The sequence below is a fragment of the Dreissena polymorpha genome, chromosome 2 (genome assembly GCF_020536995.1).
Source record: "Dreissena polymorpha isolate Duluth1 chromosome 2, UMN_Dpol_1.0, whole genome shotgun sequence".
In the NCBI taxonomy this organism is placed as follows: domain Eukaryota; kingdom Metazoa; phylum Mollusca; class Bivalvia; order Myida; family Dreissenidae; genus Dreissena; species Dreissena polymorpha.
In genome coordinates this window covers 144998066-145012775 of record NC_068356.1, presented here as the reverse complement: position 1 = coordinate 145012775, position 14710 = coordinate 144998066, and the positions used below count along the sequence as shown (strand labels likewise).

The following is a 14710-nucleotide window of genomic DNA, read 5'->3' as shown; positions in this document are numbered from 1 at the left end:
AAACCCCCTCCGGAAGAAACCCCCTTCGCTAAAAACGGCGGGGCGGAAGAAACCCCCTTTCATAGTTTGCATACGCGGAAGAAACCCCCTCGCTAGTTTTGCATAGGCGGAAGAAACCCCCTCGCTAGTTTTGCATAGGCGGAAGAAACCCCCTTTCATAGCGGAACAAACCCCCTTCCAGACAATTTAGTTACATTCAAACGCACGGTAATTGTTTATAGAAATTCACTTTCATTTTCAGAAAGTTCCCGGGAAGCATGATTGCATGATTCTTTTTTTTTTAAAGACAAATGCTTCTGTTATTGAAGGAAAATATGTACGAAATATCTTCGTCACTATCGGCTCTGGGTGCTAATTTTGTGTTTTTGATATTTTTATCAATCTAGTACAAGTTAACGCATATAAAATGGTATAATCTCACTGAAACGAGTGCAAGACAAATTCACAGGAGCATCTCATCATTAACAACTTGTGAACATACGGCCGGTACACCTCTTTACTCAGCACATAACAGTTTGGAAATAGATTTTCTCACTTTCATTTAATTATATAAAAGGTCCTTTAATATAACGGCTATTGTAGATAATGATGAGAAGTTGTGTCATGATCGGCGCTTTTGGGGCTCGTGTGAAGTTATGTACAGTTTTGTTTAATTACATTAGCATTCGGCTATAATTGTGTGATTTTAGGGAATGATTTGATCTTTGTAAATAATTGTAAATATATGCCTGTTTATCGTTAATAAATGCGTGTCTTTTTTCAACAACAAATTGTTTATTGCTTTTTAATATACCGGGTATGCTTGTTTGAGATCTTTGTAAATAAATGTAAATATATGCCTGTTTTATCATTAAATGCGTGTCCTTTTTTGCAACAACAATTTGTTTAATGTTTTCTATTATATGTTTGCTTGATCTTTGTACATAAATGTTAACATTTTTCATTCTATTTTCTGTCTATTTTATCCTTTAATAATAATTCTTTCCCCCATTCATACATTATTCGTTTTATTACCATCTTGATTAATTCTTCACAGCTTGTGAACAAACGGCCGGTACACTCCTTTAATCAGATTTTCGCACCTTCATTCAATTATCACGATAACGATGTTTGTGTTTCACAGATTGAATATTTAGTGTGTATCATTAACAACTTCATTAACAACCTGTGAACAAACGGCCGGTACATTTCTTTACTGTAAATCCGAAACACACTTCCGTAAGTTGGTGTTAACGCGTTTTTTACTACCTCTGCGGGAAAGACTTAACACTTAGGAAGGGGGTTTATTCCGCCTCTCTGAAAACACGAAGGGGGTTTATTCCGCCTGTCTGAAAACTCGAAGGGGATTTGTTCCGCCTATGCAAAACTGGCGAGGGGGTTTCTTCCGCGAATGCAAAATGTGAAAGGGGGTTTCTTCCGCTATGCCGTTTTTAGGTATAAGGGGGTTTCTTCCGAAGGGGGTTTATTCCGGTAATCGAAAAGACATTTTCATTTGCAAAATAAGAGAAAAGGCAGAAACTATTACAATCATATACTGAGTGAACAAGAAGGAAAGTCAGAAAAGGGAGGCATTGAAGATCATTTGTTTTCAAATATGCAATGGTCAAAATAAAGATAATATTAAGGTCTAAAACACAACACACAAATAACAAGAGATTGCCAAGCAATATTTGTTTAAATATATGTTGCCATAGCAACCAAGATTCTTGACGTAGGAATGACATGAAATGACGTGCATACTCTCCATATTTCCATCTATTCATGTTTCAAGTTTCATGAAAAAATATGAAGAACTTTTAAAGATATCGCAGGATCCAGAAAAGTGTGACAGGCTGACTGACACACGGAGCGCAAACCATAAGTCCCCTCCGGTTTCACTAGTAGGGGAGAACAAGACTATTGTAAAGCAATATATTTCCCTTACCGGCTCCACAATTGTCTGATTTTTTATTATTTTGTTATATTTGTTGCCATAGAAATCAGAATTTTTGACGTAGGAACAAAATAAAATGACGTGCATAATGTCCATATTGCCATCTATCCATGTTTTAAGTTTCATGAAAAAATATTAAGAACTTTTAAAGTTATCGCAGGATCCAGAAAAGTGGGGCATACAGACACACAGAGCGCAAACCATAAGTCCCTTCCAGTGTAACCGGTAGGGGACAATAACTGTTTGGTAACTTTTCTACACTGACAAAACACTTTGAACAACATGCCCAGAAACTATATGATATATATGTTCCACGGGTAAGTCTACTATTATAGAATCATCTCTAGAGCCAGAATGGTTCATAAGCCATATGCACTCGACTCTCTTAAAATCCTAACTTTTTAGCTGCAATGATTCATCTATGATTCAATGTGGGTTTCAAATTCAAACATGATGTAGGTTAAATGTGTACATGTATTCCAAAATTTATTCTGGACTATCAGGAGTCAAGAATTGACAAATGGAAATGATTAACACTGCTTATACTATGGTATTAATTTATGCAATCATTATTAACCTTACAAATATATGATCATTGCACCTTATAAATAAGAAGAGTGGTAAAAGGCGACAATTCATCTGATACAAAATTAAGCATAAGTGGACCCTAAGTTTATATGACAGATGTGCACAAAACATTATTTGCCATTAATACGGGCATGCTGATGATGCTTGAATATAACAGAGTTAGTAGTGTCGGTTGGTAACAGAACATGGCAACCTAACAATATTTACCTTCATGTGATTTAAAAAACACAGTAACAGTTGATGTCACTTCTATTGATATTGATGATGCTATAGTTCGGGGGAGAATAGAAACTCTTATTAGAATCAATTCCATTGACTAAGGTCGCCGTGGTGTAATGGATATGGTGTCCGCCTAGCGACCGGGAGGTCACGGGTTCGATCCCCCCTGTAGGAGCGTTCTTTCTATCTCCCATATAGACACTAAGTACTGGTTCTAGGCCCAGGAAACGGACTCGAGAGCATTTCAAATAAGTAGGAATTACTTTCTATGCAATCGAGCTAAAATAAATAGGTTTAAACTAAACTAATCAATTCCAATGAACTTTTGAAATTCTATAATTCGTTCCTCCATCTGTTTAAAGATGCTTATATAAAAGTTTGACTGGTCAACTAAATCTGATATTGTTGTACTAAATATATTTAACCCCTAAAATTATAGTATTTTATTTCAGAACCACTGACTACCTGCTAGCCTTCTAGTTACATGTTACAGTAACATATTGATAAGCAAAATTTCTTTTTTTGTTAAACATGGTCCTTGTTTGGAGTTTATGGTCATGTATTTATTCTGATTTTTCAAAATGGCAACACAAACAGGCTTATTTTTTTTTTAAGTATGCGAAGGTGGAAAATCACACTGGATGTAATACACTAAACACCACTTGACATCCTAAACTAAAAGTATATTAGCAGTGCAAACCCACTTCCATGAGTGAAGTGCTTTTGAAGGACTCAAAGATAGAAGAAGTCAGGATTTGGAATTAAAATAAAGGCAAATGTTAATTGGTAATTCCTGATATATGGCAGCACAAATGATATACTAGCACAACAAATATCAATAGTATACAGGTTTCCACAGTTTGAGATTTTGTTTTTGTCAATAAATACATGCAACATCATTCTTAGCATCATATCATAAAAGATCATGACCAACTTCATGAAGGAAGTACATAATCACGTTCTTAAAGTGGGGCATGCACCATGTTTGTTCTGCAACCATGAAGGAAGTAAATTTCCCTCATTAAAATTGTGTATATGCCACTTATGTTCTGCAACCTCTGTTTATAGGCCTTTGGAAGGAAATGCTTCAACTAAACATACTCAAACGATGCATATAACAAATACATTAGAATACCAATAAAACTCTCTGGCCAAGTGAAGCATGCACTCTTACCTGTAGAATTACTGATGTCTGGACCATGAGTATATCCATACCCTGGGCACAACTCTGAAAAAGATTCCAGTTTATAGAGGTATTCATTTTTACACAAAATGTTGGCCAAATGTTGGCTAAATAACGTAATAAATAGTAAATAGTTTGCAAAGGTTAATGAAGCCACCTGTTGTTTTTTTTAGAAAACATTACTAACAAAATCTTTTGATTTGATGGCAATACATACCTGTTATTACCGTAACCACGCCTAGTATGTTTCAAGAAATTCCTTACTATTTAGGTTGATGCCCTTGAACACACACAGTTATGCTCTGAACAAAAAACATGACAAGGGCAATTACTCTATAGAAGACAGAGTTATGGTTCTTGTACTCTGCAATCTTCATATTTTATAGAAAATTACATGATAAATACTTGTATAAAGATTGAACATTGCTTCATCAGTTGCAATCAGCATTCATTGCTGACAAAATAACATGGGCTGGAGTATTGGGAGGGACAAGTTATACATGTATATGGGTGAATAGTATATACGTGTAGATAAAGTTGGTCATCCAAATACTGAAAAAATACTGAAGTTTAATACTTATCGCAATGAATTGCAGGATTACTACCATCAATATCAGATTTTTTTAAAATTAATATTTACTTGTGTATTTGTTGTAGGCCTCATCATTAGCATAAATTGTCTTCAAATCCACTCCAGTATTGTTGGGGAGTGGGGGAGGTCTCCAGACTTCACACATATACGTGCTCATGCAACACCCACTCTGAAAAAAAAATAAAATAGTCAATTGTCCTGCATCAGAGGGAGTAATCACGTGATAGTCAAGATGGTGACGTCTATGCCGAAACAAGTATGTTTCGCCGTTTAATACCTTTCATAAATTTTGTTTATTTTTTTAAATTATGCTCACTTTCCAGGCATATCAGTAAAAAAAGTTGATAAGCATTTATTTTGTTAAAAATTCGCTGTATATCTGGACTTTACTCCATGCAAATGTTCTAAGTGGAGCTGTCATTATATAGGTCTTAGAAATTTCGCAGTGAGTAAAGCAAGATATATAGCAAATGTTATTACGAAATAAATGTTATTAACTTTCTTGCTGATATGGCTGGAAAATGAGTGTTATTAAAAAAAATTAAACAAGAAATAAAGGATATGAAATTGCGGAAAATACCTGCGACGTCATGGACTTTGTCATCTTGACTATCACATGATTACCCCCTGTGTGAAAAATAATGTGAACAAAGATGTTTCAAAGAATTCAGAAACTCTTTTGGACAAGAAACTTTAGCCTTCTTACCTACTTGCATACCGACACTCAGCATTACATGCACTATAAGCATTTATTTTAAATACAATAATTGTCAAGTTTCAATCATAAGGGTTAATTCAGTTAAAAGCCAGTAAAAATCTGATCCCTGTCATTCTGTGTGAACTCAGCCCTGTTGCACTTGCTAGATTTTGTGAGAACAACATAAGCGCTTTAAAAGAACACATTGTTTTAAACCATTTCAAGTGACTTTTCAAAACCAATAAGATTTACCATTCAGCATTAAAATGACAAAAAAGTTTTGCATCATTCAAGTTTGAGGATTACATTTTTGAGAGCAAATTGCTTTTCACATATGATAATTCTATCTTTATTGCTTCCTTATTGCATTTCCAGATAAATAACAGCAGCATCTCTATTAAGTTGCATGTATTTAGATTACATATGATAGGGAAGACTGTTTTCTCAACTTCCAAATTCATGCCAGGATCATACAAGGATCGTTTTTCAATAGTTAAACTTTTGTTGTATCATTTTACAGTGCAAAGTGAAAAGATCCCAAAATCGAAAACTGTTCTTCCACTCCCTTAACCCACTACCACTTTGCTTGAGTAACTAAGACAAACATAACTGTTTATGGACCATACATTTATGATTAAGTAATGATGTATTGTTTTGTTCTGTTTTTACAATCATAAAATGGTACTTAATATTAAAATGATTGTTAAAAGCACATAAACACTCAAAATCAACGAATATTTCGTACATAATTAAAAATAATAATAACCCATAAAAAAGCAATGTTCCTTACAGCATTAGCCAAAATTTAAACACTAGATGTGGTCTGGTGACATATATTTAACGCGATACAAAATGCTAGTTATTATTTTTTGTGTTACTTTAATATTCAATGTAAATTCCCGGCGACAATATTCCAACATTTACTAGCAAATGTGAGACTGGCTTCGGGCAGCTTCGGAAGCAAGCCATGAAGTATGTCAAGCTTCCGAAGTAGCCTGAATCCAATTGCGTGTTCAACCATAAATGTTCAGATACACTGGCAGGAAATTAACATGAATTTTCTAGTCACAAAAAAAATAATAGCATTTTGTATCTCGTGAAATCTATGTTACAATACAACATCTAGTGTTGAAATTTTGGCTATTGCTAAAAGGAACACTGATTTTTTATGGGTTCACTTTATTTTATGAAATATTTTGCAAAATATTCGTTGTATTTGAGTATTTATGTTACTTTAAATGAATATCTTTCATTTACATGATTTAAAGAACTTCTGAATTTCCAAATATTGTCTTTTGTTCTACATGAAAACCTGCTTGCTAGCTATAAAATAATCTCTTCAATTGGTTGATTTGATGATTTATCCAAAGTTTTCCCATGTAAAAACCTTATAAATAATGGATGAGGACTTTATGGCTTTAATTCACACATCTGTCTTTATCCAGTGACAGAGGACTGAGTGTATCATTAGGTCCAAGTATTATTTCCAGTGTGCTACCGGACACAAACATAAAAGACTAGATTTAGTTTGCAGATTGACATATCAGATTCTGATTGCCAGTTCATGATGAAATTTTTAAACACATGGTCTTAATGCTTCCATTTTTTCCCTTCCTTATTATTATAACAGATTGCTGGATCACGTGACTATTTGGGGTTCACAAATGTATGCTGGATCACGTGACTATTTGGGGTTCACAAATGTATGCTAAAGGATGAAAACACAGTGCAAAGTGGGGATATTTTTCAAATAACTTTTTAAAACATTTTTTCTGAAAAATTTCAAATAGTGCGTAATATGGCAGCTTATCGCAATGTGAACAACATCGGAATTACGTTATTTCATATGCCTGTGTTCTTGGCCAAATATTCAATGTGTAATGAATTCATATACACGGTTATGCTGCACGCAATGTAAAATTTTGGCACCAATATTGGGCCTATTAAATAATTTATTCCTAAATCTTAAGATATCGTCACAAACTGCAAGAAAAACTGTTGTTTATGCACTTAAGATTTTTGCAAACATATTTCAATGACTCGAGATATTTGCAAAAATAAAGTTGTTAACTGTGTGTTTTCATTTTTTGCAGCCCATGTGTGAACACTTGAGAACCCTATTGATCCTGCACGCTGATTAAGTACCAGTAAAAGATACATTCCCAGATGAGGAAAAATTACAAAATGTCCGGTTGCTGTATGAAAAATTTCCAAACGGAAGGATAGGTTGCTTCATTTTAATTTCAAAAGCCCATTATCTGCAAGTAAGTACCAGGTAATTACATGTAAGTACACCCATCATTCCCAATCTGATGTCAGAGTTCGCGATGCCAATTGTTCCTATATCAGGGTTTTGGTGCTTAATTTTGCCCACTTGGCAACGCACCGGTACTTTTCCCAATTTGGAAAAAAAATCGCTGCAATGCATTATATCATTTATTTTTGTTTGTTCAAAGTCATACACATAAAAATAAAATTGTCTTAAACATTCTAAAATGGCATGAAATATCAGGGGTAAGGAGTGCATCTTTGTATTAAATGATGTTTTGTTTTTTCCTTGGCTTTGTGTGATTACAATAAACCACTACCAAAGTCTGGTTATTACCAGCAGTTCTTTTGTTACCATTAGAGTTTGATAACAACAACACAAGGTTATTAAAGGGTAATTGCTTTCTGCAATTGCTGGGATTAATTTGCCTGTGCATTACTTTTATCAGATAAAACTGGGTTACACCCTACAGTATCAACAAGGTCTTTTAACCTCATTATTTGGAAAAGGAAGTGAGACGAGCCTTTCTTGCAATTGTGGCTTTTTTTAAGCATTGTTTTAAGACGTATTTAACCGACCATGTGAATGATCTGCAGTTAAACAGTTGTAACAGCAAAACCATTTATATTCATGTTACATTGGATTTGATTGAACTTGGATCTTTCCATTCTATTATCATCTATAAACACTAAAAATTTGTTATCGAGAATGAAAGGAAACAGACTTGCAAACGTTTAACATTCATTATGAACATACTGATAAGCTCTGCAGAGTGGCTTGCTAAGAAATTATCAGTTGTATAATAGTTGTCACAGCTTGAAAGTTGTTCATGCTCTCACTGCATAAGGTAAGTCTGGGTAACAGCTTGGCCAATCACCTTATATTTTGAATTATTAATTGAAGTTTTGTTTCAGAACATTTCAAATACAGCTCTGAAGTTGAGTGAGCAATGAAAACAATTATCAGTTAATACCCAGGTAAAGTCCCAATAATTATGAACAGTATATATTATGTGCTCACCATTCTGAGGTCTCCAATAAGCCAGTACTCCTCACATCACTGCAAGTTCTTTGGCACATTTTGTCATTACTTTGCAGCAAATTTTATCTGAAATAGTAAGAAAGCGAATCATCAAATAGCTGTTTTTGTTCATCCCATTCTTTACAAATCTTTAAATAATACAAAATCATTCATGAGTTGATTGAGTTGACATTCCTGAAAATGTTTTAAAACCACATACATTATTATCACATCAAAAAATAAACAAAAGCACTGTCACATTTCATGATAACTAATTTTATAACACTAACATTCTTTTTTAAAGGGATCTCAAGGCTGAAAATGGCCTTGTATATCAAATGCAACAGAATCCAACCAAAATAACACAACAATCAAAGACTTTTCTCATGAGAAAATACCGTAGACTAAAAATTAACATGATGAGAATGGTTCCATTAAAAAAGCAAAGTGTAATGGAATGTTAATTAACAAACCCATCTAAAAGCTGTTTGAGGGTTTAAAGGCGTATACTGACCGTTTTTATCTGGCAGTTACATGAGCTCATCATATTTGAAGCAAACACTGGGCCCCTATTCATCTCAAGTTTAATATTCAAGGAGTGATAATATTCATGAAACTGTTTATTACACATTTACTATGGTGGTAAAATTTGAAAATAAGCATATTTTGGCACAATGGCTCATCGTGTACATATATTTCATAATAACATCATCTGACATATAGAGAACAAGGCTACATGTCAAGCAATATGGTCCCCTACCGGCTCCAAAATTTGTCAGAAATTCCACCATTTTAAGATATTTTTTTTGGTTGCCATAGCAACAACAATTTTTGACATAGGAACAAAATGAAATGACGTGCATAATGTCCATATTGCCATCTATCCATGTTGCAAGTTTCATGAAAAAATATTAAGAACTTTTAAAGTTATCGCAGGATCCAGAAAACCACCATTTTCAGCAGTATTTCTAGTCTATTTGTTGCCATAGCAACCAGAATTTTTGACCTAGGAACAAAATGAAATGACGTGCATAATGTTCATATTGCCATCTATTCATGTTTCAAGTTTCATGAAAAAATATTAAGAACTTTTAAAGTTATCGCAGGATCCAGGAAAGTGTGACAGACAGACTCACAGACAGACGGACAGACACACAGAGCGCAAACCATAAGTCCCCTGCAGTGAAACTGGTAGGGGACAATAACATGGTCTTGCCCGCTTGTTTTTGAAATGTATCAGACAAGCCTTTGTATACAATTAGCAGATAATTGAATATAATATCATATATCCCCCATTTTTGTGAAACAGTGTTAACAAGACTATTGTCAAGCCATATGGTCCCCACCGGTGACTGACACTCAACCGTTTTCAGCAATATTTTTAGACTATTTGTTGCCATAGCAACCAGAATTCTTGATGTAGGAACAAAATGAAATGACATGCATAAACTCAATATTGCTATCTATCCATGTTTCAAGTTTAATGAAAAAATATAAAGAACTTTTAAAGTTATCGCAGGGTCCACCATTATCAGCAATATTTCTAGTCTATTTGTTGCCATAGCAACCAGAATTCTCGACGTAGGAACAAAATGAAATGACGTGCATAATCTCCATATTGCCATCTGTCCATGTTTCAAGTCTCATGAAAAAATATGAAGAACTTTAATAAAAGTTATAGCAGGATCCAGAAAAGTGTGACAGACTCATAGACTCACGGACACACGGAGCCCAAACCGTAACTCCCTTCCGGTTTCACCGTTAGGGGTCAATCAAATATATTATCGATTGAACTTTTAGCTGGAATGAATATGTTGTATGAAGTTCGAGTGATTAATCATAACAAAACATCACAAGTACTTAAGCGTTTTATTATTTTATTTTTTATGTCTAAAATTAAAACATCTTGGTATAAAATTGTTGGATTTGGTGAATCTGATTAGTTTATTACTAAAATAATGTGCTTAAACATTGTCCATACCAGTTCTGACTATAAATTACTACCCATATAGTTTCACCAAAATCATGTCTGTGCAAAAATAATTCAGTATCTAATATCTCTTAAAATCATGCCTCCCAAAGGTAAAATCCATGTTCATCAGCAACGATTACAGGTGACGTATCAATTTGCCCGATGTACATAATACTAAAGATTTCACTTCACTAATTCCATTTCCTAGGTCCCATTATAAAACGGCAGAATTTCAAAGCATTTTTCTCGTATTTCATATACATCAAACTTTGCAAGACTGGTATCATTTAAGACATAAAACTGTCCTCTTTTAATCAATGCAGTCAAAAATATATGGTCTCCCAACTTCAAAGAAAGTAAAATTCGCCCAAAAGCACTTTTGGAAAACAGAGTTTCTGAGGTGACATTTCAACAAAAGCCCAGTACTTTAATCAACACACTCCAAACTTCATCTTTCAATACAATCCCTCATGAAATGCACCAAAACATTGCATTAATGGTAGTAATAAATTACAGAACAATCTAGTACAATTAACTATTGTTACATTTACTTGGCATTATAAACAGTCAGGCAGACTGTAATTTGATCAATGCAGTTTACATTTTATAAAATCAAGTGTGTTGTTAAACCAAGCTTAAGAATCCTTCAACCGACGTTATTGATTCACCCATGCAATCATATTCTATTACTCAAATTTAAATAAGAAACAGTATTTCAGAGTAAGCATGGGTTCCAATGGCCACAGGTAGGCTTAGGTCAAAGCTCTGGCCAAAGGTTGGGGCTAGTACTCTGGAAACTCCTTGAAGTAAACATTTTGTAGCCCAAAATAAACTCCGCTCATAACCATTAGCCCTTGATATTAATTGAAGAATATGTGTACTGTAGTTAACAGATGTACCATATTTTTAATAGCCACATGTTTAAATGAGCGCGCTTTCCCTAACATGAAAATGGTTGCAAAACACATGTCCGTTTACCGCAAACTACCCTCTCTTATAACTTTTTGTATGTCTACTGGTAAAGCGAGGGTCACGATATTTTTATTTGTGTGAAAAGTCATACATAGGCGATATATATATATAATTCCAAATTTTACCGCTCACTTCAATTCAACTACATGTACATAATGCAATTTTCCATGAACATTGAAAGTTTTGTTTAAATCCCATACCTTATCATTTCTTTGACTGAAAGAACACTTCAAGCACGATTTTACTGTGTTTACACTTTTCGATAGTCTATGTTTTGGTGGACTTTATATGATCAAGTATTCTGGTGTGGGGTATTTTGGACGGTGTAAGGCTTCTATTGATAAATTCTCATAAAAATGCAAAACAAAACATAAAATAAATGTCGGTTATTCAAAACAATTGAATATACAATGAAAAGTAAACAAAAAAACTGTTTACATATTTAAGTTTGACTACTTTTAAACAAAATGAATGTCATGCACTAATTGCACTTGTTCTGTACCTCATGCAGGGTATTTTCAATAGTGATAATAAACTCAATTACAGAAAACAAAAAAAATAAGCAACCCTCGTCACATTTATGGGAAAACTTTTCTATTACAAGTTCAACTGGAATATCAATATAGTTTAAAAATTGTGTAGTGTTATATTCATAATATCCATTTTCATATTGCTCTCAAATTATCATTTAATATTCTTATGTGCAATCTCGATAGACAAATGGATCAATAATCCAAACCTATAACAATGGTTGTTAATAATGCAAAGCATACTCATTAATTAAATCTGTAACAATGTGTCATATCATGTAGAAATTTATTTTAGAAAACTGCTGGGTAGGACAGTTTGCATGCGTTTTATATCCTAAAATAATTTGATTGCAAGTACGCTGTAACTTCAATATAACGCAGATGACTGGGTCCAAGCCAGGCAACAGCGTTATAAACAGACAGCGTTATAAGTTTTGAGCTTATTTATTTAAGGGGCTATAAAAACAGGTAAAGTATAGCCTATAATATAGGTCCTTTGTATCGTCATGCTGTGTTGTCATCCGCAAATACATGCATGTAAACCGAATTGAACGATAACAGTATAACTACCGCTTTTCTAATGTGCACATTTAAACGACAATCCAATATAATTACATCACTAACGAGAAAATAATGTTTAACATTTATGACAAGAAATATGTTTACGAACTTCGTAAACAAATTCATATGCCTACGCCATTTTTCAGAAAAATTAGTACAGTGCATTATGGGACACAGCTTTCATTGGACGAGCGAATTTAAATTAAGATTGAATGCAATACGATACATGTACAAAGAAATGTTTTATTGCGTCATACGCAGCATGTAAAAAACGTGCTTTCCGTGGACTTTCTGATAACGGGCAAAAATTTAAGTGCATCTCTATTAACTATTACACTGCGTTAGCATGTAAATAAATCGTCCGGATTTTTAAATTTACTTTTCGTATACGTACTGAAACATTAAACACACATAAAGATATTTTTATTTATCAAGCATGTGTAGCATATAATAAACAATAACACACACAGCCATAGTTTATACAATGAAATACAATACACGATAAATACAAAACATAAACAGGTAATCGTTTTAAATAACTTTAATTTGATAATTATTCCGCTTGCACTTGCCTTATTGAAATTAGCGCATCGAACCGCTCTGATAGGGAATACAGGTAATAAACACCAACTTGCGAGTTTTCACACCTTTATTGACATTACACAACAGATTAACACCAATTAGCTGTCGAGTGTTGTTTAACCTCTAATCGATTAAAATCAGTTAAACGGACGGATAAAGCAATCAAGCTGTGATCGCCGGCTTCTTTGAATTTATGAAAATACATGAAGTTGCATAACATGGATTTGAATCAGAAATGGAAGGTTGGAGAAAAAACGGGATCCAAGGACCCCCCGCATTATATTGGACACAGCGTTATAACGGACCGCACTATATTGGAGTTACAGTGTACATCCAATTTTCCTTTCCGCTGGAAACCCTTTTTTGTTGAACCATATACTACTGGTATATATTGAACCCTATACTACTGGTATATATTGAACCCTATACTACTGGTATATATTGAACCATATACTACTGGTATATATTGAACCATATACTACTGGTATATATTGAACCATATACTACTGGTATATATTGAACCATATACTACTGGTATATATTGAACCATATACTACTGGTATATATTGAACCATATACTACTGGTATATATTGAACCATATACTACTGGTATATATTGAACCATATACTACTGGTATATATTGAACCATATACTACTGGTATATATTGAACCATATACTACTGGTATATATTGAACCATATACTACTGGTATATATTGAACCATATACTACTGGTATATATTGAACCATATACTACTGGTATATATTGAACCATATACTACTGGTATATATTGAACCATATACTACTGGTATATATTGAACCATATACTACTGGTATATATTGAACCATATACTACTGGTATATATTGAACCATATACTACTGGTATATATTGAACCATATACTACTGGTATGTATTGAACCATATACTACTGGTATATATTGAACCATATACTACTGGTATATATTGAACCATATACTACTGGTATATATTGAACCATATACTACTGGTATATATTGAACCATATACTACTGGTATATATTGAACCATATACTACTGGTATATATTGAACCATATACTACTGGTATATATTGAACCATATACTACTGGTATATATTGAACCATATACTACTGGTATATATTGAACCATATACTACTGGTATATATTGAACCATATACTACTGGTATATATTGAACCAAAAAGAGTCACATGACTTTTCTTGAATGTTCAGTGTTTAAACATACAAAATTACAACATTTGGATTTAAAAAAAAATGTTTTAAGGTTAATTAATGAGTTGGAATATTTGATGATTAGTTACAATGGATGAAAAATATTGTGTACAAATGTAAGTTTGCTGATTTATCATTTCTTTTGCCATTATCACTTAAATTATGTCATCTGTTGAATGAACTGTGTGTATGCAAATGAAATAACATGTGACTTTTACCAGCATGCGCAACACGCTTGTTTATACCGGAGAATGTGTGATCGTCGAAAATACTGAACAAGACCGTGTTATATTTCTTAGCTTAATCATGGGTTGTTGTCAGCTTTTAATTCAGGCTCATTGGACCACAATGTCATTTGGC

At 33.5% G+C, this 14710-nt stretch overlaps 1 protein-coding gene across 1 annotated transcript in view; it reads right to left on the bottom strand.

The window, feature by feature from the left end:
* LOC127869330 (uncharacterized) overlaps positions 1-14710 on the bottom strand; it is a 42730-nt gene that overhangs the window by 13125 nt on the left and 14895 nt on the right. The window contains exons 2-4 of the mRNA XM_052411823.1: positions 8502-8588; positions 4564-4684; positions 3915-3968 (exon numbers count right to left, since the gene is read on the bottom strand). Of these exons, the coding sequence (XP_052267783.1) occupies positions 3915-3968; positions 4564-4684; positions 8502-8504 (178 nt within the window). The 5' untranslated portion in view covers positions 8505-8588. The remainder of the gene's footprint in view (positions 1-3914; positions 3969-4563; positions 4685-8501; positions 8589-14710) is intronic.